Consider the following 23292-nt stretch of genomic DNA (forward strand, 5'->3'; position numbering starts at 1 on the left):
ACCTTTCTCTGCTCCAAACGCCCACGTTTTGGTGTTTGCCCTCACTGTGCGTTGGGTACACGAACTTGCGCTAACAAGTTGATGATCAATAAATACTTCCTAAATGGGAAGGAAATCTAAAAAAGAGTGGATATATGTATACATATAACTGATTCATTTTACGGTACAGGTGAAACGAACAAAACATTGTAAAGCAACTAAACTTCAATAAAAATTATTTAAAAAATTTATCAGAAAAAAAAAATACCAGTTCCTCTCTCTTCCCTGGTGACAGGAGGTATTCAAGCACAAATTAGAAAATGGCAGATCTGGGATGCAGTTGAAGAGATTTAGGCAAGAGGTTTGTATTAGATGAACTCTAAAGCTCCTATCAACTCTGACATTTCATGATCAACACAATTTTCCCCTATTTACCTCTTAAACTATCAGCTGGGATAATACAAAAAACTACGGTTTGTATTGACTACCTAGTAGTTGTGTTACCATCAGTAGCACTGTACATTGTGAATGGAGGGGCGGTGTTGTGAAAAAAAATCCGGCACAAGGGAAGCCAGACTCAAGTCCCAGCCCACCTCTCCATTGACAGTTCCCTGGCTCCTTGTTTTGTGAATGAGCGGTGGTCCTCAGGCCTCAGATCAGACACTATCCGCGAGAAACAGAACTTTAAAAAGGGAATTACTTTCCTTTTCCAAGGAGTTGCCGGGTGGACCAACACAGAGGAATGGAGCGCCCTTTCCAACCACCTGAGAGTACGGGAGACGTTCAAGACCCTGGGATCCAGTCAGTAAGGGACGACTGGGGAGCTCTCTCTAGGAACTGAGAGGGCCTCTCCCAGTTGGTCGCACCGGGCCTTCTCCGCCGGGCGCCAGGAGGTCGCGCTGGGCGCGGCTACAAGCAGGACAGCACGGAGGGGCCGAACGCCCTGCCAGGTACCCTTACGGCCCCCACGTGCACGCGGGCCGCGAAAAGGCTGGGGCCTCGGGCCGGGGCGGGGCTAAGGCCGCGGGGCGGGGCTCCAGCTGCGCGCGCGGGGCGGGGGCGGGGCGCGCAGCGTGGTCTGGGCAGGCCCGGTGCTCTTCCTCCTCCCGCGCCCAGGCCTGGCGGGCCGAGCTCCTCCCCCGGCTCGGCCTCTCTCCCCACCCCTGCCCTCCTTCTGCCCAGCAGTTCCTCCTTCCCTCCTCCCCCTCTTCCTCGGTGAGGTGCTCCTCCATCAGCCAGCCAGCATGGCGGCCGTGGAGACGCGTGTGTGCGAGACGGACGGTTGCAGCAGTGAGGCCAAGCTCCAGTGTCCCACCTGCATCAAGCTGGGGATACAGGGCTCGTACTTCTGCTCGCAGGTAGACTCCCGCTCCCCAGCGGCGCCGCCGCCGCCCCCCCCTCCCCTCTCCGCCTGACCTCGCCGCCGGTCGGGACATGCTCCTCCTCTTACCCCCGCGGTCGCGCCGGCCGCGCTTCCTCCTCCCCACAGTCTGAAGCGCCGCCGCCTCCTCTCTCCTCCGGGGGATCTGGGGCCCCACCGGATCCTGGCCGCGCGGGGCGCACGCTGGGTACTGGCGCGGGCGGCCGCGGCCATGTGGGCTGGGGGCGGAAGCGGACTTGCCCTGAGTCGCTCGGCCGCGCTGGGGCCCCGCGTTGAGGGGCCGGTTCTCACCGCGCATCCTCTGCCCGGGCTGGGGCTGCCAGGTGTGCGGGCTACCCGGGACAGGTGGGGACGCTGGGGGAAGGCGGCAGCCCCAGCTGTGCGAGTCGTCACAGCTGCAGCTCCCGGCAGGGCTCTGATCTTGGTCGCTGGGGGCTGCGGGGCCGGATAGTCGCTCTGGTCCCTACGGGATTGGGGGTCGGAAGAGACCCGCTGGCCTTTGAAGAGTGAGTTACCTGGGACGGTGGGGGTCGCAGAGAGGAGGTATACCAGCCCCACCCACCTCTGTCCGTAGGTTTTACTGCTGCGCATTGACACTTCGGCAACTTTGGGATTGGGGATGGAGAGGGATCTGTGTAATTCATTCTTTTCCTTTGGCATCCAAAATTATTAATTTACAAAACCATAAGTTAACAGTATGAGTCACCCCTGATTTACTGAATTTACCACTGAGTGAAAAAGACAGTTCCATTAAGAGTTATGCTTTAAAGCCGTAGTGTATTAAAATACAAGTTTTGTGCGGTGGAGCAAAGCCAGCACTGAATGGGGTCCGGACTGCAACGTGTGCTGGTGTTTATGTTTACTGAAGAGCACTAGTGTTCCGGCTGCATTTAGACGCCCGGAGTATTGGCCCGGCGGCATTGGTACGGCTTTTAGTTACAGTCCGGATTTGTTGAAGAAAGGCACGTGAATATTCAGGTACTAAATCGGTAGTGTCCCGCGAGGAGGAGAGCATGAACAAAGAGTCTGAAGGCACGGTCAGGGCCCTGGCCTTGCCGTTGACGGTGAGATCTTGAATTAGTCCAGTTACTTAATCTTGCTGAGCACCTCTGTGCAGAGGGGAAGATGATACTTTTACTTGCATATTTCACAAGGTTGTTCTGAGGCCCAAATTATCCAATGAATGTGAAATCTTGGTAAAACCTAAGGAGGTTCTTTTTAAAGGTCGTCAGTACACTGTAGCACTGTTATATGTAAAAATATAAACGAATAGAAGGAAAACAAATATATAAGAGCAATAATATAAATATTTCAAATATAAACTGTGTAAACATAAAGATGTATGTAAAATTAACGTATAAATAAAATCCTTAAGGTCCAGCACTTGTAGATAAGCGGTTGTAAGAGATCCTAGCTATGTTGTACAGGTGTTGTTTTCAGATAGGATATGATCCTTGACCTTGTTAGTATCATTTGGAAAAAGTTGCACATGGAGAAGTGTTGCTCATTTTAAAAATAGCATTGGGACTACTCAACATGCTAAAAGTGGTCTGAGTCCTTTTGTTTCTTTAAAATAATTTTCAAATTCTATAATTTGTTGAGGCCTGTGTGGGACCTGGACTTAAAACAAAAAAACAGTAGTTTATCTTTGGAAATTGTGTACCGCATGAGTAGACTAATGTGGTTTATGTTGTGCTTAAATTTAGTTGGCATTTGGTAATGTTAAATGAATTAATATGTACACAGACTTACCTGCTGGGATTTTAAAAAGATACTATGAAGCCATATTCATCAGGGATGGGTGATATTCTCTTAGGCATGGTTTTATTCAATAGAAAGAACATTGGCTCATTGGGGTTTATGGAAAAATGCCAACACATTTGTGAAAACATGCAGGGTTTATTCAGTACAGTAGGTATTTCATGTTGGATTCTGCAGGTATATTTCTAGTCCCATTGTTATACCTGTAGTCAAATATATCCTGAATGGTGCTCAAAGCTGTCTCTTTCTTCATTTCTGTTACTACCTCCTTTAGTCAGTTTTAAAAATTTCTCACCCGTTTCTCTTAGTTCATTTCCCTGCTGTAGTTTCCCACCTTGCAAATAAACACCCACACCCACACACACACACACACACACACACACACACACACACACACACACACAAATCAAAGGAAGAAAACCTTTTGTACAGAAGTTATTTCTCCCCTAGCATAGCACAGTCTGACTATGCTTACCGCCACCTATAACAAATAGAGTTACCATTGCTTGCAGGATTCTAGCCCCGTAGTCAGGGCACCTGTCTTCAGAAATCACAGCTATTCTTTCAGTCCCAGCTTGAGACCTTGATCAATCATTAACTTTTCCTAAGCCAGTTTCCACATTTGTGATGAAACTAGGGCTTCGTGCCACTTCTCTGATCATTTTCACTAGCAGTGGTCTGTCTTTTTTCTTCTCCTTGCTCCTCTGGTCCCCAGCCTGGCTATCTGGCCAGCTTGTCTTTGGGAACAAACCGAACAAAACTACAAGAGCCGTAACAGAAGTAAGCCTTTCCCGGTTACCCTGTCACACCACCTTATTCCCTTTATAACATTTTATACAATCTGTAATTATTTCATTTTTGTTCTTGTTTATCTGTCTTTTAATCAGAAGGTGAAGTCATGAAGAAGCTATCTTGTTCAGTTCCCTATCCTCATTTCTCAACACAATGCTCTATGCAATAGGTGGTCAATAAATGCTTGAGTCATTGTATCAAAAGGCAGAATAAAGAGGTAGACTACTGCATTTGAATCACAGCTCCATTACTTACTAGCTGTGTGCTTTAGGTAGATAATCTTTGTTTTTTGTTATAGCCTTTTAAAATGGGTCTATGAATAGTACCAACATCAGGGTTGGTACTAAATACTAAAGACTAAATACTAAGTGTATGTAAAACACTTAGCATAGCAGTGCATTTCATCAGTGTTAGCTCTTTTTATTGTTATACTGAGTTTATGCTTAAGAAGATAGAAATATTTTTATTTAGGATGCTTAATTTTAAGAAAAGTTTTGGTCCTTTAATGAGTAAAACCCGTTTTACTTGAAATCGAGCTTTTCAGGAATTCCTGATGTTTGATGGTATTTCTTTATAGATGTATCTATCTTATTCAATAGTAGTTGACCAATTTTAATAGTAGTTTAGTAGTTTACTTGTAGTCCCTAACAGTTTGTAAGAGTTTTTTGAGGATGGAGGCTGTGCTGTACTCATTTTTGTATTTCTTTTAAGTGCCTTGTACACAGTAGGCACTCAGTTCATTAAATGAAAGAAGAAAGGTCATTGGGCCTGAGAAGGAAAAGCAAAGAGCAATCAAGCCCTTAGTGAACACCCCAGGGCAGATGCTATCTTGTCCTTAGTTGAAGGATCTGCTGAGAAGGACCTGAGTGATTTGCAGTCCTTCATAAGGCATAAGAACTTAAAAGGTAGTATAGTATAAGTGGAAGGAGCCTGCCTGGGTTTGGAGTCTGACCTGGGTTTAAAATTTTTGAGACCATGTCCTTGGGTAAGTCATCTCCTATTTTATGAGAGGACTAATGGTACACCCTCTTTATGGAGCTGAGGTGAAGGTGAATAAGAGCATGCGAAGTGCCTCACACAGTGTTCAGTAAATAGTTTTATTACACACATAGCCTTATGTCTAATACTATTACAGTCAGATATAAGGAAGGTTTAAAAATGTTTAAGGACTCCTAGAGTAATGAAAACAAAAATAAACAAATGGGCCCTAATTAAACTTAAAAGCTTTTGCGTAGCAAAGGAAACCATAAGCAAGACTAAAAGACAACCCTCAGAAACCATAAGCAAGACTAAAAGACAATCCTCAGACAACCCTCAAAAGACAACCCTCAGACAACCCTCAGAATGGAGAAAATACTTGCAAATGAAACATCAGACAAAGGATTAATCTCCAAAATATACAAACTGCTCATGGAGCTCAATATATAAAAAACAAACAAACAACCCAATCAAAAAATGGGCAGAAGACCTAAATAGACATTTCACCAAAGAAGACATACAGATGGCCAAGAGGCACATGAAAAGATGCTCAACATCACTAATTATTAGAGAAATGCAAATCAAAACTACAATGAGGTATCAGCTCACACTGGTCAGAATGGCCATTATCAAAAAATCTAGAAACAGTAAATCCTGGAAAGGGTGTAGTGGAATGCTGCACTCTTGGTGGGAATGTAAATTGATACAACCACTATGGAGAACAGTATGGAGGTTCCTTAAAAAACCAAAAACAGATCTACCATATGACCCAGCAATCCCACTACTGGGCATATACCCTGAGAAAAACCACAATTCAAAAAGAGACATGTACCAAAATGTTCATTGCAGCTCTATTTACAATAGCCAGGACATGGAAGCAACCTAAGTGTCCATCGACAGATGAATGGATAAAGAAGATGTGGCACATGTATACAATGGAATATTACTCAGCCATAAAAAGTAATGAACTGATTTATTTGTAGTGAGGTGGATGGACCTAGAGACTGTCATACAGAGTGAAGTAAGTCAGAAAGAGAAAAACAAATACCATATGCTAACGCATATATATGGAATCTAAAAAAAGATAGAAATGGTACTGATGAACCTAGGGGCAGGGCAGGAATAAAGATGTAGACAGAGAATGGACTTGACACGGTGTGGGGAGAGGGGGAAGCTGGGGGAAAGTGAGAGTAGCATTGACATATATACACCACCAAATGTAAAATAGGTAGCTAGTGGGAAGCAGCAGCATAGCACAGGGAGATCAGCTCTTTGCTTTGCGACCACCTAGAGGGGTGGGATAGGGAGTGTGGGAGGGAGGCTCAAGAGGGAGGAGATATGGGGATATATGTATGCATATGGCTGATTCACTTTGTTGTACAACAGAAACTAACCCAGCATTGTGAAGCAATTATACTCCAATAAAGATGTATTTAAAAAAATAAAAATATAAGCAGTAAATAAACATATTCTATGAAATGGAGAAGCATCGTTTGTCATGAACATTTTGAACAAATTCTTGCAATAGGTTCTTTCAAAGAAACTGGTGATGTAAGGTGACTGATTGGGTCTTCAGTAAGAAAGTAAGTGGGTGGGCATCTTGTATGTTGGAGTTGGAAAGTGAGGAAGGAATTGACCTTCCAACATGTAGCATCTTTGAAATGCAGACCTGCCCTCTAAGACGCTTTCTCCTTTGGTAACAAAGTTCCTGAGAATGCGAGTGTTTCTGGAACTCATCTTCATCCTCCTTGGAGGTATTACCATATTATACTTTTTATTTCTAGGGATTTTCTTTAAATTCCTCACATTACCTCACACTATGCCTAGATATTGTTGTAAGATTGGTGTTTGGGTACAACTGTCTTAGCTTCTTATTAAAAAATGAATAGGATGAAGGTCTGGAGAGGTTGTGATTTTTTTTTAAACAAAAATAACTTTTGCTGTAGAAAAAATTAGAAAATGCAGGTGAAACGTTACCCAGTGATTATTTCTGTGAGTTTTTTGATGAGTATTCTTACAAACACATTTATATATTCTTATATACATTTATGTGCATATACTTGTGTTTTTGTCAGAATGGTACCATAATATGCATAATCTTAGGGAATTTGCTTACTTTTACGTCTTAACTAATACATTGGGAATGTCTGTAATAGCTACATTTACATTATCCTTTGTAGTGGCTGGACTAATATACAACGTGATCGGTGTACCGTCCTTTATTTACTCACTTATGGTTGAATTTACTTTCTTTTCAATTTTTTTGGCTACTGTTTAACTGCTCTTCAATAAATGTTCTTGTGAAATTTAAATCATTTTGATTTACTCGGGAGTATAGGATAATAGTAGGACTGGTACAGGAACCCAGGAACCAAGGATTGAAGCACCCCAAGCTGCTAGTAGTTCTCACAGTGTAGTCAATGGATTGTTACTAGTTTGAGAAACTTCTGGTGGTGAATGGAGATCTCCTTTTATTGACATGTTTGTATTATAAATGCTTGTCATGAATTATACTTTTATTCCAGTAGAACTTGTGAAAACCAAGCATCATTTGGTTGGTAGATAGTAAAAAGTTGAACAAATCTTTAACTCTGAGTTACTGTTTTAGAGATTGAAGGGCTATTGGAAGTAGATGTGATCTTATACTATTGATATAGCTTGTGGTAGAAGTTTTAGTCACTTTTTTTTTTTTTTGGGGGGGTGAGTCTGTTTCAGATTTGGCACACTTACAACATTTTTAGTTTGGTCTTAATAATTTGGTGGGGATGACAGACACATAAGCCCATTGCTAAACACATACCCAGCTCTAGACAGGAGGGAGGAGCTTTAGCATGGTAGCTCCTTCTCTATAAATGAGGAATTGTCTTTGGTATTAATAGCAAATCCATTTAGTTGATGTAATATAGGCAGGAATACTCTATAGAGCAACCATTGGGATTCTCTCCATATTAAAGTTTTAATGTAACCAAATATAAATATAATTATCCTTTCTGCTTGATCCTGAACCTCTCTTGACCTCACAGTTTTAACATGAAGCATTTGCTTATTCATGCTTGGGCAGCTCAACAATTATAAATCTTTTTTTTCTTTGATTGATATCAATCTCGGATCTGGCTTTGAATAAAGAACAATTCAACACACCCTGTAAGCTAGGCCTGCCTTTCGCAATGTGTGTATTTAGCAGCTATAGTTGAACCTAGGAAAGGGGGCCCTCTGAAAATTCCCCTCAGTTATTCATTGCAAATGAGTTTTCCCTTTGTGCACCATTCACAATAGCTAAGTTGTGGAAACAACCTACATATCCATGGATGGATGAACAAATAAACAAAATGTGGTATAATATATAACAGAATACTATTCAATTTTTTTTTTTTTTTTTTTGCTTTACGCGGGCTTCTCACTGTTGTGGCCTCTCCTGTTGCGGATCACAGGCTCCAGATGCGCAGGCTCAGCGGCCATGGCTCACGGGCCTAGCCGCTCCATGGCATGTGGGATCTTCCCGGACCAGGGCAGGCGGACTCTCAACCACTGCGCCACCAGGGAAGCGCAGAATACTATTCAATTTTAACAAAGAAGGGAATTTTGCAATGTGCCACAACATGGATGCATCTGGAGGACATTGTGCAGAATAAAATAAGTCAGTCACAGAAAGACAAATACTGTGTGATTCCACTTACAAAAGGTACCTGAAATAGTCAAAATCAGACACTCAAAGAGTGGTTGCCAGGGGTTGGGTGAAGGGGGAAATGGGGAGTTACTAATTAATAGGCATAAAATTTCAGTCAAGTAAGATGGATAAACTCTAGAGATCTGCTCTTTACCATTGTACCCACAACAATGTAAATTATATATATATAAATTTTTTGGCTGTGCCCTGCGGCATGTGGGATCTTAGTTCTCCGACCAGGGATTGAACACGTGCCCCCTGCATTGGAAGTGTGGAGCCTTAACCACTGGACTGCCAGGGAGGTCCCAATGTAAATTATTATCGACACTTAACAATTGTTAAGAGGGTAGATCTCATGTTAAAGTCTTCTTACCATTAAAAAAAAAAAAAAGTTCTTTCCTGTTTTTGTCTCTAGTAACCTATCTGTTTTATAGCTAAGTTCAGTGGGGACTTCTTCCTGATACACCAGAGCTGTGCCATGTCTGTTGGAAAGCATTCCTAAAATCCCTGTCAGCTGGAGTTGGCTAGTGTGACATTTATCTGGGTCATAGGCTCAGGCCTCTAAAGAGTGGTTTGGGTATAAGTGAAATTTTGTGACTTTAGCAGTTTCCTTATCATCATATAGTGGGAGGCAACAGAGACTTTTCTATATTTTGAACTTGTATTTATTGGTTCTGCCTTGATAAAAGGTAAAAAAGGGCAGCCCTTTGCATCAGATTCTGAAGGTTATCCTGCTTTATTGATCAAGCTATGAGCTCAAAATCATTTAGTAAAATAGGTAAATGTAAGTACCATTAGGTTTTAGACATGACATGGCTTTTTTTTTTTTTTCCCTCTGAATGGGGATTAATTTTCTTACTGATTGTTTCACTAATTGGTGCTAGTGATGGGTTTAACTATTTGAATACTGATAACTCTGCATTGTTCACTACTAATATGTGGAGAAAAATATAAATGCAGTTATGTGATTTAGTGTTGCTTTTGAATTGAGGTTTTTAAGTACCTTAAAGTCAGGATCTATAAGTTTTTTTTTTTTTTTTACTCATTTGTTTTTATTAGATGTTGAATAGAATAAAAAACTAACAGTAAGTCATCCATAGGATCTAAAGAAACGTGATATAGTAAATGCCTCTATACTTAACCACCTAAGTTATTAAAAAGAACATTATTAGTAAAGCAAGTAAAACCAGAAGGCTCTTACGTGTCTCTCACCCAAGTGGAACTCCCTATTCTGAATTTTGTGTTTATCATTCATTTGCTTTTCATGTTTGATTCCTTAGATAATACATTGTTTAGTTTTGGTGTTTTTGAGATTTTTATAAATGAAATCACTGCAAGTATTCTAAAACTTGCTTTATATATTGAGGTGCTCCTGTGTTGCACCTACGAGTGCAACGTGGGGGGAGGGGCTGGGAGCTGAGGCTCAGGCTTCAGTGGTCAGACCCCAGGGAGAGGACTGGGGTTGGCTGCATGAACACAGCCTGAAGGGGGCTAGTGCACCACAGCTAGCAGGGATGGAGTCTGGGAAAAAGTCTGGAGCTGCCAAAGAGGCAAAAGACCATTGTCTTGGAGTGCACGAGGAGAGGGGCTTCCTGCTGTGTGTTCCCACAGGTGACAGAGCACCACCTAAGTGAGCTCCAGAGATGGGCACGAGCTGCAGCTATCATCTTGGACCCCAGAGGCGGGCACGGACCGCTACTGCTGCCACCAAGTATCCTGTTTGCAAGTGCAGGTCACTACCCTCACCCTCCTGGGAGCCTGTGCAGCACACCACTGCCAGGGTCCCGTGATCCAGGGACAACTTCCCCAGGAGAACACATGGTGCACCTCAGGCTGTTGCAGTGTCACTCTGGCCTTTGCTGCCACAGACATGCCCCGCATTCCATCTGTGAAGTACCCCTCCCTCTCCTCGGCCTGAGTGAGCAAGAGAGCTCTAATCAGCCACTGCTTTAACCCCCTCCTATCGGGCAGGAAACAGATGCCTGAGGGCAGCCAACACGCCCTCAGGGACCAAAACCAAAGCGGAACCCCAGGAGCTGTGCAAACAAAGAATAGAAAGGGAAATTTCTCTGTGTAGCCTCAGGAGCAGTGGACTAAATGCCCGCAATTGGCTTGGTAAACCCTGTGTATGTGGAATACCTGAATAGACAATGAATGCTCCCAAAAGAAGGCGGTGGACTTTGGGGAGCAGCTGTAGACTTGGGGTTTGCTTTCTGTGTCTAATTTGTTTCTGGTTTTATGTCTATTTTTGGTTTTGGTTTTATCTTAGTTTAGTTTTAAGTGCTTGTTATCATTGGTGGATTTGTTTATATGCTTGGTTGCTCTTTTCCTTTTTTTTTTCTTTCTCCTCTTTTTTTGAGTGTGTGTGTGTATGTTTCTTTGTGTGATTTTGTCTGCTTTTACCATTTGTTTTGAGGCTCTGTTCAGTTTTGTTTTTTTTAATAAATAAATTTATTTATTTATTTAGTTTTGGCTGCATTGGGTCTTCATTGCTGTGCATGGGCTTTCTTTAGTTGCAGTGAGCGGGGGCTACTCTTCGTTGTGGTGCGTGGCTTCTCACTGCGGTGGCTTCTCGTTGTGGAGCACGGGCTCTCGGCACGCAGGCTTCAGTAGTTGTGGCTCGCGGGCTCTAGAGCTCAGGCTCAGTAGTTGTGGCGCATGGGCTTAGTTGCTCCGTGGCATGTGGTAGCTTCCTGGACGAGGGCTCAAACCCATGTCCCCTGCATTGTCAGGTGGATTCTTAACCACTGCGCCACCAGGGAAGCCCTGTTTGTTTTTTTATTTATTTTTTCTCCTCCTTTTCTTCCGAGCCATGTGGCTTGCAGGGTCTTGGTGCTCAGGCTGGGTTTCGGGCCTGACCTTCCAAGGTGGGAGAGCTGAGTCCAGGATGTTGGACGACCAGAGGCCTCCCAGCCCCATGTAGTATTAATCAGCGAGAGCTCTCCCAAAGATCTCTGTCTCAACACTAAGACCCACCTCCACCCAACAGCCAGAAAGCTCTAGTGCTGGATGACCCATGCCAAACAACTAGCAAGATGGGAACACAACCCCATCCATTAGTAGAGAGGCTGCCTAAAGTCATACTTAGTTTACAGACACCCCAAAACACACCACCTGATGTGTCCCTGAGCACCAGAGGGACAAAATCCAGCCCCATCTACCAGAACACAGGCACCAGTCCCCCTAACCAGGAAGCCAACTTCACCCACTGGGGCAGACACCAGAAATAATAGGAACTATGAACCTGCAGCCTACAAAAAGGAGACCCCAAACACAGTAAATTAAAAAAAATGAGAAGACAGAGAAATACGCAGCAGGTGATGGAACAAGGTAAAAACCCAACAGACCAAAGAAATGAAGAGGAAATAGTCTACCTGAAAAAGAATTCAGAGTAATGATAGTAAAGATGATCCAAAATCTTGGAAAAAGAATGGAGAAAATACAAGAAACATTTAACAAGGACCTAGAAGAACTAAAGAACAAACAAACAGAGATGAACAACAATAACTGAAATGAAAAATACAGTAGAAGGAATCAATAACAGAATAACTGAGGCAGAAGAACGAATAAATGAGCTGGAAGACAAAATGGTGGAAATAACTGCCGAGGAGCAGAATAAAGAAAAAAGAATGAAAAAAAATTGAAGAAAATCTCAGAGACCTCTGGGACAACACTAAATGCACCAATATTCAAATTATAGGGGTCCCAGAAGAAGAAGAGAAAAAGAAAGGGTCTGAGAAGATATTTGAAGAGATTATAGTCGAAAACTTCCCTAACATGGGAAAGGAAATAGTCACCCAAGTCCAGGAAGCGCATAGAGTCCCATACAGGATAAACCATAGGAGAAACACATCAAGACACATATTAATCAAACTAACAAAAATTAAATTCAAAGAAAAAGTATTAAAAGCAGCAGGGAAAAGTAACAACATACAAAGGATCCCCACAAGGTTATCAGCTGATTTTTCAGCAGAAACTCTGTAGGCCAGAAGGGAGTGGCAGGATATAGTTAAAGTGATGAAAGAGAAAATCCTACAACCAAAATTACTCTACCCAGCAAGGATCTCACTCAGATTTGACGGAGAAATCAAAAGCTTTTCAGACAAGCAAAAGCTAAGAGAATTCAGCACCACCAAACTAGCTTTACAACAAATGCTAAAGGAACTTCTCTAGGCAGGAAACACAAGAGAAGGAAAAGACCTACAAAACCAAAACCAAAACAATTAAGAAAATGGTAATAGGAACACACATATCGATAATTACCTTAAATGTGAATGGATTAAAAGCTCCAACCAAAAGACACAGACTGACTGAATGGATACAAAAACAAGACCCGTATATATGCTGTCTACAAGAGACCCACTTCAGACCTAGGGACACATACAGACTGAAAGTGAGGGGATGGAAAAAGATATTCCATGCAAATGGAAATCAAAAAAAAGCTGAGTAGCAATACTCATATCAGACAAAATAGCCTTTAAAATAAAGACTATTAAAAGAGACAGAGGACACTACATAATGATCAAGGGATCAATCCAAGAAGAAAATACAACAATTGTAAATATTCACGCCCCAACATAGGAGCACCTCAATACATAACTCAAATACTAACAGCCATAAAAGGGGACATTCACAGGAACACAATAATAGTAGGGGACTTTAACACCCCACTTTCACCAATGGACAGAGATCATCCAAAATGAAAATAAATGTGGAAACACCAGCTTTAAATGATACATTAACGAAGATGGACTTAATTGATATTTACAGGACATTCCATCCAAAAACAACAGAATACACTTTTTTCTCAAGTACACATGGAACATACTCCAGGATAGATCATATCTTGGGTCACAAATCAGCCTTGGTAAATTTAAGAAAATTGAAATCGTATCAAGTATCTTTTCTGACCACAACGTTATGAGGCTAGATATCAATTACAGGAAAAAAATCTGTAAAAAATACAAACATACGGAAGCTAAACAATACACTACTAAATAACCAAGAGATTACTGAAGAAACCAAAGAGGAAATTAAAAAATACCTAGAAACAGATGACAATGAAAACACAATGACCGAAAGCTTATGGCATGCAGTAAAAGCAGTTCTAAGATGGAAGGTTATAGCAATACAATCCCACCACAAGAAACAAGAAAAATCTCAAATAAACAACCTAACCTTACACCTGAAGCAATTAGAGAAAGAAGAACAAGAAAAACCCAAAGTTGGCAGAAGGAAAGAAATCATAAAGATCAGATCAGAAATAAATGAAAAAGAAATGAAGGAAACAATAGCAAAGATCAATAAAACCAAAAGCTTGTTCTTTGTGAGTTGAAGAAAATTGATAAACCGTTAGACTCATCAAGAAAAAAAGGGAGAAGACTCAAATCTACAGAATTAGAAATGAAAAAGGAGAGGTAACAACTGACACTGCAGAAATACAAAGGATCATGAGAGAGTACTACAAGAACTATATGCCAATAAAATGGACAACCTGGAAGAAATGGACAAATTCTTAGAAAAGCACAACCTTCCAAGACTGAACCAGGAAGAAATAGAAAATGTGAACAGACCAGTTACAAGCACTGTAATTGAAACTGTGATTAAAAATCTTCCAACAAACAAAAGCCCAGGACTGGATGGCTTCACAAGTGAATTCTATCAACATTTAGAGAAGAGCTAACCCCTGTTGTTCTCAAACTCTTCCAAAATATAGCAGAGGGAGGAACACTCCCAAAGTCATTCTACAAGGCGACCATCACCTTGATACCAAAACCAGACAAAGTTGTTACAAAGATGAAAACTACAGGCCAATATCACTGATGAATATAGATACAGAAATCCTCAACAAAACAGTAGCAAAAAGAATCCAACAACACATTAAAAGGATCATACACCATGATCAAGTGGGGTTTATCCCAGGAATGCAAGGATTCTTCAATATACCAAATCAATCAATGTGAAAAACCATAATAAAAAATTGAAGGATAAAAACCATATGATAATTTCAATAGATGCAGAAAAAGCTTTTGATAAAATTCAACACCCATTTATGATAAAAACTCTCCAGAAAGTGGGCATAGAGGAAACCTACCTCAACATAATAAAGGCCATATAAGAAAAACCCACAGCCAACATCATTTTCAATGGTGAAAAACTTAAACCGTTTCCTGTAAGATCAGGAACAAGACAAGGTTTCCCATTCTCACCATTATTCAAAATAGTTTTGGAAGTTTTAGCCACAGCAATCAGAGAAGAAAAAGAAATAAAAGGAATACAAATCAGAAAACAAGAAGTAAAACTGTCACTGTTTGCAGCTGACATGATACTATACGTAGAGAATCCTAAAGATGCTACCAGAAAACTACTAGAGCTCGTCAATGAATTTGGTAAAGTAGCACAGAAATCCCTTGCATTCCTATTACTAACAGCAAAAGGCTGAAATAGAAATTAAGGAAACTCCCATTTACCATTGCAACAAATGGAATAAAATAAACCAACCTAGGAATAAACCAACCTAAGGAGACAAAAGACCTGTATGCAGAAAACTATAAGACACTGATGAAAGAAATCAAAGATGATATGAACAGATGTAAAGATATGCCATGTTCTTGGAATTGGAAGACTCAACATTGTGAAAATGACTCTACTACCCAAAGCAATCTACAGATTCAATGCAATCCCTATCAAACTACCACTGGCATTTTTCACAGAACTAGAACAAAAAATTGTACAGTTTGTGTGGAAACAGAAAAGACCCTGAATAGCCTAAGCAATCTTGAGAATGAAAAACGGAGCTGGAGGAATCAGGCTCACTGACTTTAGACTATACTACAGAGCTACAGTAATCAAGACAGTATGGTACCTGCACAAAAACAGAAATGTAGATCAATGAAACAGGATAGAAAGCCTAGAGGTAAACCCACTCACATATGGTCACCTTATCTTTGACAAAGGAGGCAAGAACATACGATGGCGAAAAGACAGCCTCTTCAATAAGTGGTGCTGGGAAAACTGGACAACTATATATAAAAGACTGAAATTAGGACACTTCCTAACACCATACACAAAAATAAACTCAAAATGGATTAAAGACCTAAACTTAAGGCCAGACACTATAAAACTCTTAGAGGAAAACATAGGCAGAACATTCTATGACATAAATCACAGCAAGATCCTTTTTGACCCACCTCCTAGAGAAATGGAAATAAGATCAAAAATAAACAAATGGGACCTAATAAAACTTAAAAGCTTTTGCACAGCAAAGAGACCATAAACAAGACGAAAAGACAACCCTCAGAATGAGAGAAAATATTTGCAAATGAAGCAACTGACAAAGGATTAATCTCTAAAATTTACAAGTAGCTCAGACAGCTCAGTATCGAAAAAACAACCCAATCCAAAAATGTGTGGAAGACCTAAATAGACTTTTCTCCAATGAAGATATACAGATTGCCAACAAACACATGAAAGGATGCTCAACATCAGTAATCATTAGAGAAATGCAAGTCAAAACCACAATGAGGTATCACCTCACACCGGTTAGAATGGTCATCATCAAAAAATCTAGAAACAATAAATGCTGAAGAGGGTGTGGAGAAAAGGGAACTCTCTTGCACTGTTGGTGGGAATGTAAATTGATACAGACACTGTGGAGAACAGTATGGAGGTTCCTTAACAAACTGAAAATAGTAGTACCATATGACCCAGCAATCCCACTACTGGGCATATACCCTAAGAAAACCATAATTCAGAAAGTGACATGTACCACAGTGTTCATTGCAGCACTATTTACAATAGCCAGGACATGGAAGCAACCTAAGTGTCCATTGACAGATGAATGGATAAAGAAGATGTGGCACATATATACAATGGAATATTACTCAGCCATAAAATGAAACGGAATTGTGTTATTTGAACTGAGGTAGATGAACCTAGAGTCTGTCAGTCATGCAGAGGGAAGTAAGTCAGAGAAAAGCAATTACCATATGCTGATACATATATATGGAATTCAAAAGAAAATGGTTCTGATGTACCTAGGGGCCGGACAGGAATAAAGACGCAGGCGTAGAGAATGGACTTGAGATGGTATGGGATGGGGAAGCTGGGATGCAGCAAGAGGGTAGTATTGACATATATACACTACCACATATAAAATAGCTCGTGGGAAGCAGCTGCATAGCACAGGGAGATCAGCTCGGTGCTTTGTGACCACCTAGAGGTGGAAGATAGGGAGGGTGGGAGGATGGTGCAAGAGGGAGGAGATATGGGGATATATGTATATGTACAGCTGATTCACTTTGTTCTACAGGAGAAAGTAACACAGCATTGTAAAGCAATTATACTCCAATAAAGATATAAAAGAAAAAAAAACTGAATTTGGATAAACTGAAAGAAAAAAAAAAAGTAAATGAAAGGGTGTGTATCAGTGCAAAGGAGAGGACATTCTCTCCAGGGGAAGGATATGTTTATGGAAGCAGGAGCAAGCTGAGACGTGTGTTATGGCAGGTAGATTAGCTTTACGGTGGTAAAGAGTCTCAGTACAGAAATATAAGGAAATAAAATGATTGTTAGAAGGGTAGAGACCTTGCTGTTCCATTGAGTATATTTTTTCAAAATGTAAATACCTTCATTTGTATTTTCGGTATAAAAAGCAGTACATGATCTTTGCATAAATTTAAAACAGAAGTTTATAAAGTGAAAACTCTGTCATGATCATATCCTAAGAGAGTGTTAACAGTTTGGTTTATTGTCTTTTCAGACTTTTATGTATATATTACATAGAGGTTAGAGCATGGATACTGTGTACAGAGGACCTGCATTTAAATCCTGGCTTTGTGATTAATTAGCTGTGTGGTTCTTTTACATGTTAATTAATCTCTCTGTGCTTCAGTTTCCTCATCTGTAGAATGGGAAATAATAGTACCTACCCTTTAGAGTTGTAAGGATTAACAGTTAATGCATAGTAAGTCCCTAAATCAGTGCTTGGCATGTAGTACACATTTAAATGTTACCTGTTGTTTTTATCTTTTGAAAACAAAAACAGGATCGTTTTTCTTTATTATACACAGGTATACAGTTTTGTAACTTTTAAAAAATGAATTTCTTTCTTACTGTGGTTAAAAAAGACATAGAGACGTCACCATCTTAAGCACTTTTTTTTTTTTTTTTTTGCGGTACGCGGGCCTCTCACTGTTGTGGCCTCTGCCGTTGTGGAGCACAGGCTCCGGACGCGCAGGCTCAGCGGCCATGACTCACGGGCCCAGCCGCTCAGCGGCATGTGGGATCTTCCCGGACCGGGGCACGAACCCGTGTCCCCTGCATCGGCAGGCGGACTCTGAACCACTGCGCCACCAGGGAAGCCCAGATCTTCATGTATTTTGAAATATAAGCCTTTAGCTAAGTTAGTTGTTTTGTAAGACAGTTCCTCAGTTTATTTAATGAGAATAATCCTCTTAGTCCTCTTATTAAAGCTGGGATTTGATGTAAGTTTCATGAACCACGTATAAAACACTCTGAAATCCTCTGAGGAAAATACAAGGCTATTTATTTGGATAGCTACTTTTCAATGAATGTGATGAATTTCAAAATGTTAGTTGATGATAGCTACATTGAAAACATAGTTGGGAGAAAAATCGATGTGGTATAGCATTGATCCCCAGTGCATTGTAAACTTCTTCAGAATACCAAGTAGTCTGAAAAATGTGAAGCGTGTTCTGCTTTTCTAGGAGTATGTTCACAATCTTGTTGAACGTGGGGTTTGTTTTGCTGAAATAGAGTCAAGGAGGATTATTTTAAAATCTTGGTAATTGCTCCATAGCTTATGACTTTTCAGAATAGATATGAAAAAATTAGTTTACCATGAATACTTACGGTGTGTACCTTAACTTAAGGTGTGTACCAAATCTTAAATGTTGGTCTTTACACATTGTCTTGGGCTTTTTACTTTGAAGTGACAGTAGAGGAGAAGCGTTTTGAAATATAGTTCCTTTAAAAAACTTATACTGCTTTTAGTTTGTTCAAAGTTTACCCGAGATCAAATCAACAGAGATTACAATGAAATAGATTATTAATTGAATTGTAGAGGCAGTAATTGCTAAAGGGTTTAGAAGAAATGTCATTTGTCACTGGGGGACAGGAGGAGTTTTACAGAGAAGGTGGTATTTAAAGTCATTTGTTATCTTCTAAACTCTTGCAGGAAGGTAAGTTTTGGATGGAGGAGAGGAGGGCATCTTCTTATTTAAGCTTAATTGCTTTGAAAGAGAAGATATGAAATTGGGCACAGGTGAGAGTGGCTCCCCCTCGCTGCTCCTGTCTCAGAGCAGCTCTTTGTTCTGTTTTAAATTCAAAAGATTGCTCTAGATTTCTTTTTACAAGAGTTCTGTGATCAGTAGCGGTACAAAGAAAAACTTGGCATCTACTCTGATACACTCCAGATGGCAAGCATTAGCAAATAGAATCGAAAATCTTTATTTATTTAGAATTCAAGAAGATTTGATGATTGGATTTCTGTATGTTTTCCTGTTGTAAATAACATTACCTTTTGAGTGGAGAAGCTAGGAACAATCAACAAATAATGGTGAATGTGTAGACATACCCACTGTAAGAGATAGGTCACTGAAGACGACAACGTTAGGAAGGATGTGAGATTGATGTGAAAAAAAAAAGAATAACATGATTGTGTTCCTTGATGCCAGTCTGTCAAGCCTTGTTCACCTTAAGGTGATGTCCCCCAGGAAGAGACTGAAAGAGGTGAGCTGTGTGTTTTTGCCACTGGGGGGATACTTAGTTGTGGGGCAAAGAGTAACTTGTCCGGTTAGTAACACTGTGAGCGGAAAGTATAAACACATTGCCTTAATGCTGTATTAATTGTTTTAAAGTGTGCTTCAAGTGACAAGATGCCTTAACTCAGAATAAGAAAACAGTTTGTCTTTTAGATGGAATCTTCATGCAGCTGGAAAATGGCGTTCAACTTAAAATACTGTCTGTAGGAAAGGAAACTTAATATATATACACTGTACAGTTTAGAGATTATTATACCAATTATTATTTAAATAAATTTATTTTATTATTTTATTTTATTATTTTATTTTTGGGGCTGCATTGGGTCTTCATTGTTGCATGTGGGCTTTTCTCTGGTTGCGGCAAGTGGGGGCTACTCTTTGTTGTGGTGCGTGGGCTTCTTCTTGCAGTGGCTTCTCTTGTTGCAGAGCACGGGCTCTTGGTGCGTAGCCTTCAGTAGTTGTGGCACACAGGCTCGGTAGTTGTGGCTCATGGGCTCTAGAGCGCAGGCTCAGTAGTTGTGGCGCACGGACTTAGTTGCTCTGTGGCATGTGGGATCTTCCTGGACCAGGGATCAAACCCGTGTCCCCTGCACTGGCAGGCAGATTCCTAACCACTGTGCCACCAGGGAAGCCCCCAATTATTATTTTTTAAATATGGCTTTGATTCTTGAAAAGACATGCACATGGCTTAGAGTCAAATAGTCTATAATCCTTACACCCTATACCAGATATCTCTTTCAACATTTTATCCCAGTTTTATCGAGAAATAATTGACATAACATTGTATAAGTTTAAGGTATACAACATAATGATTAGATACATGTATATATTGTGAAATGATTACCGCAGTAAGTTTAGTTAATGTTCATCACCTCGCATAGTTTCAGTTTTTTCCCCTTGTGATGAGAACTTTTTAAGATTTACTCTCTTAAGCAACTTTCAAATATACAGTAGAATATTGTTAACTACACTCATCATGTTGTACATTGTATCCCCAGAACTTTTTATCTTTCACCATTTTCAACAGATTATTTTGGTACTTAATTCCATATCTCTAAAATACATGGTTAAGTTGCTCTGTCTCGATAATCTGGTTTTAGGCCTTCTCTCTAGGCTTCCTGGAATGGCAGAAGAAGGGTTTAGCTATTACACTCCTCACCTGCCATGTGCCTGTCTTCTGACTCGTAAGGTGGTTATGAGTCATGTAGTCTACTTGCCACTTATTAGCTGTGTGACCTTGGGCAAGTCATTTAACTTCTGTGTGGCTCAACTTTTCTCATCCGTAAAATGAGTACTACATAAATAGTATCTAGCTCATACGGTTGTTAGCACTTAACCTATGTAATTAAAATAGTGCCTAGCACATAGTAGGCTCTAAATAAGTGTTATGTAATATTATTACATAGTGATTACCTTTCCTTTCCTGTGTAACTCATTACTTAGCTTTCTGTGTACTTGTCTTTAATTACCCCAACCCTTCCCCTGGTTTTTTAAGTCTTTTTTTAGTATATTTAAACATACTTGGTATTCTTTACTTGGTTTCGTGTTCTTGAAGAGTCTCTTCCAGAGTCTTCTGACCTCTCCAACCTGGTTTAGTCCATCTCTAGATCTGTTGTATAGTGAGTTTTTTTTTTTTTTTTTTTTGTAGGGAGGTGGGTGGGATGGGGAGGGGATCATCTCACATCATCCTGTGGTTTTCTTTTATCTTCTTTAATGTAGCATCCTCTGATTGTACATCTTGTTAAAATATTTCATGGAAAATTTCCTTGAGAAATAACATTTTGAGAAAATATTTTCCTTTCTAGGGTTATAAAGCATTTGTTACTAATTTAAAACCACATATGGGTAGCAGTTTTATATTTTATGCCCTTTAGTTAGAAATAATTTTGTTAGTTAGAGGTGTGTGTGTGTGTGTGTGTGTGTGTGTGTGTGTGTGTGTGTGTGTGTGATGGTAGAAGGTATTTAATAGCAATTTTACATGGAATACCTTAGTTTGGACCCAGAATAGGTACTTTCAAATTCAGGAATGCTTTTTATATATTGAGCACTCATTTAATATTAAATGATTGATTTTGGCAACTCTTAAACCTTCTATTTGTTGAAAGTTTCAAAATAGAAACAACCAAGTGTTATAGTTATGGAACCACAGTACGGCAATGTGGTTGATAATAGCAGTATCTCTAGAATTTATAAAATAGGCTTGTTATATCTTCTTGAAAGGACATTTTTCTGAACTTTTTAGTGTTACCGTATTCCTTCCTCTACCTTGTGTCTAGTAGGTCTTCTTGAATAGGCAGGTAGTTTTATGATTTATTTTGTTTTCTTTATTTGAAAATGAGGAAGAAAAGACTTGCTTGTAACCCACCAGAAGGAGTTTAAAAAGTCATGCTGTATAACATTCTGGCAAAGTTTGCTCATTTTTGTTATTTAGAGGTTGCATTTTACCAACATGAAGAATTAGTAATCTAGTGGAGTGATTTGCTTAGCATTTTTTTTTTTTGGCCGTGCCCCACAGCTTGCAGGATCTCAGTTCCCAGACCAGAGATTGAATCCGGGCCATGGCAGTGAAAGCCTGGAATCCTTACCATTAGGCCACTAGGGAACTCCCTTGCTTAGCATTTAATAACTTTACAATATTGTAATTTAAAGTTAATGAGTTTATTCTGTTTATGTAAAGTCCTTTCTGGGAGCTACTGATGCATCAGGATGGTTAAATTCTATTCAGTATAGTTTTGATGCTGAGTGTTTTTCTGTGTATGTGTTTTAATTCCATGAAAATCTCGGAAATTATTTTATTATAGTAATATTATATTTTGTTTATTAAAAATGATAATACATGATAGTTGTAGAGAATTTTGAAGTGATGAGTGCTTCTCCCCAAATTTATCTCTAATTCCCCAGGATCTCTATTAAATATTAACAGTTTGCTATGTATCCCAAGGTGTTTTCAAAGAACGTGGTGCATCTCTTAATCAGCATATTAGTCAACAGAATTCAATAAGAAACTTTCTTGATAACATGGTTTATTATAGTGTCTAGTAGGAAAATAATTACTAACGTAAGAGAATTAACATACAGTAATATAAGCTCTGTGGATGAAAACATTTAATTATGGAATGTTTAATAAGTGGTAAGTATGATTCTGTTTGAGACCAGTCTTTCGTTTCTTCTTTGACTTTATCCTTTGCCAGTTCTTAGTATACACTGAGAAATGTTTATGTATTTTTCATATTTATATAAAAAATTTTTTAAGCTAAAAATTTTATTTAACCTTTTTTCTTAAATCTGTTTCCTTTTACCTAGATCTCACCTGCTTCTTCCTCTCTCCTCTATATGCTGCTAGATTGTTTTTGCTTTTATTTATGTTTACCAGTTTATTATAGAGGATACAACTCAGGGACAGCCAGATGGAGGAGATGCATAGGGCAAGGGATTGGGGTGGGAGATTGTGGTGCAGAGCTGAATCTTATCCCTTTTACTGAGCCGTTGCTTCTTCAGAGCACTGTCCTGTGAGCCTTGTAGCTAGATAGAAAGAGAGTAGACTTTGGAGCCAGAGAGCCCTGTGTTGCAGTTCCAGCTCTGCCACCCGACAGCTGTTTGAACTGGTTCATATTATTTACCCCTTTCCTGCTTTAGTTTCCCCATCTGTAAAATGGGAATATTAATATGCAGTTCCTAGGATTAGTGTGAAGTTTTAATGATATAGTACATGTAAGGTGCCTGGCACAAAAAAGTCCCTCACCAAATGGTAGTTTCCATTAGCAAATGTCAAGGGTGGACAGGCTTTTATCTATAATGGAAGGTGATGTCGTGCTAACCCAGCTTGATGGGAACCTTCCTTTATAGATACTCACCACTTGGTCCTTTTTACTCATTAAGATGATGACAGGGCTATTTTTATTTTTGAGACAAGATTTTGAAGCAGAGTATTATCCTTCCCTATTATCTGT

The 23292-nt window shown here is 40.0% G+C and overlaps 1 protein-coding gene across 2 annotated transcripts in view; it reads left to right on the forward strand.

The window, feature by feature from the left end:
• Positions 1-1178: 1178 nt before the first annotated feature.
• Positions 1179-23292, forward strand: part of METAP1 (methionyl aminopeptidase 1) — a 66738-nt gene continuing 44624 nt past the window's right edge. For both annotated transcript variants that reach the window (XM_082653354.1, XM_082653355.1), the window contains exon 1: positions 1179-1337. In XM_082653354.1, coding sequence (XP_082509480.1) covers positions 1224-1337 — 114 coding nt within the window. In that variant the 5' untranslated portion in view covers positions 1179-1223. The remainder of the gene's footprint in view (positions 1338-23292) is intronic.

The sequence above is a fragment of the Grampus griseus genome (genome assembly GCF_964374135.1).
Source record: "Grampus griseus genome assembly, chromosome: 4".
NCBI classification, from domain to species: Eukaryota; Metazoa; Chordata; class Mammalia; order Artiodactyla; family Delphinidae; genus Grampus; species Grampus griseus.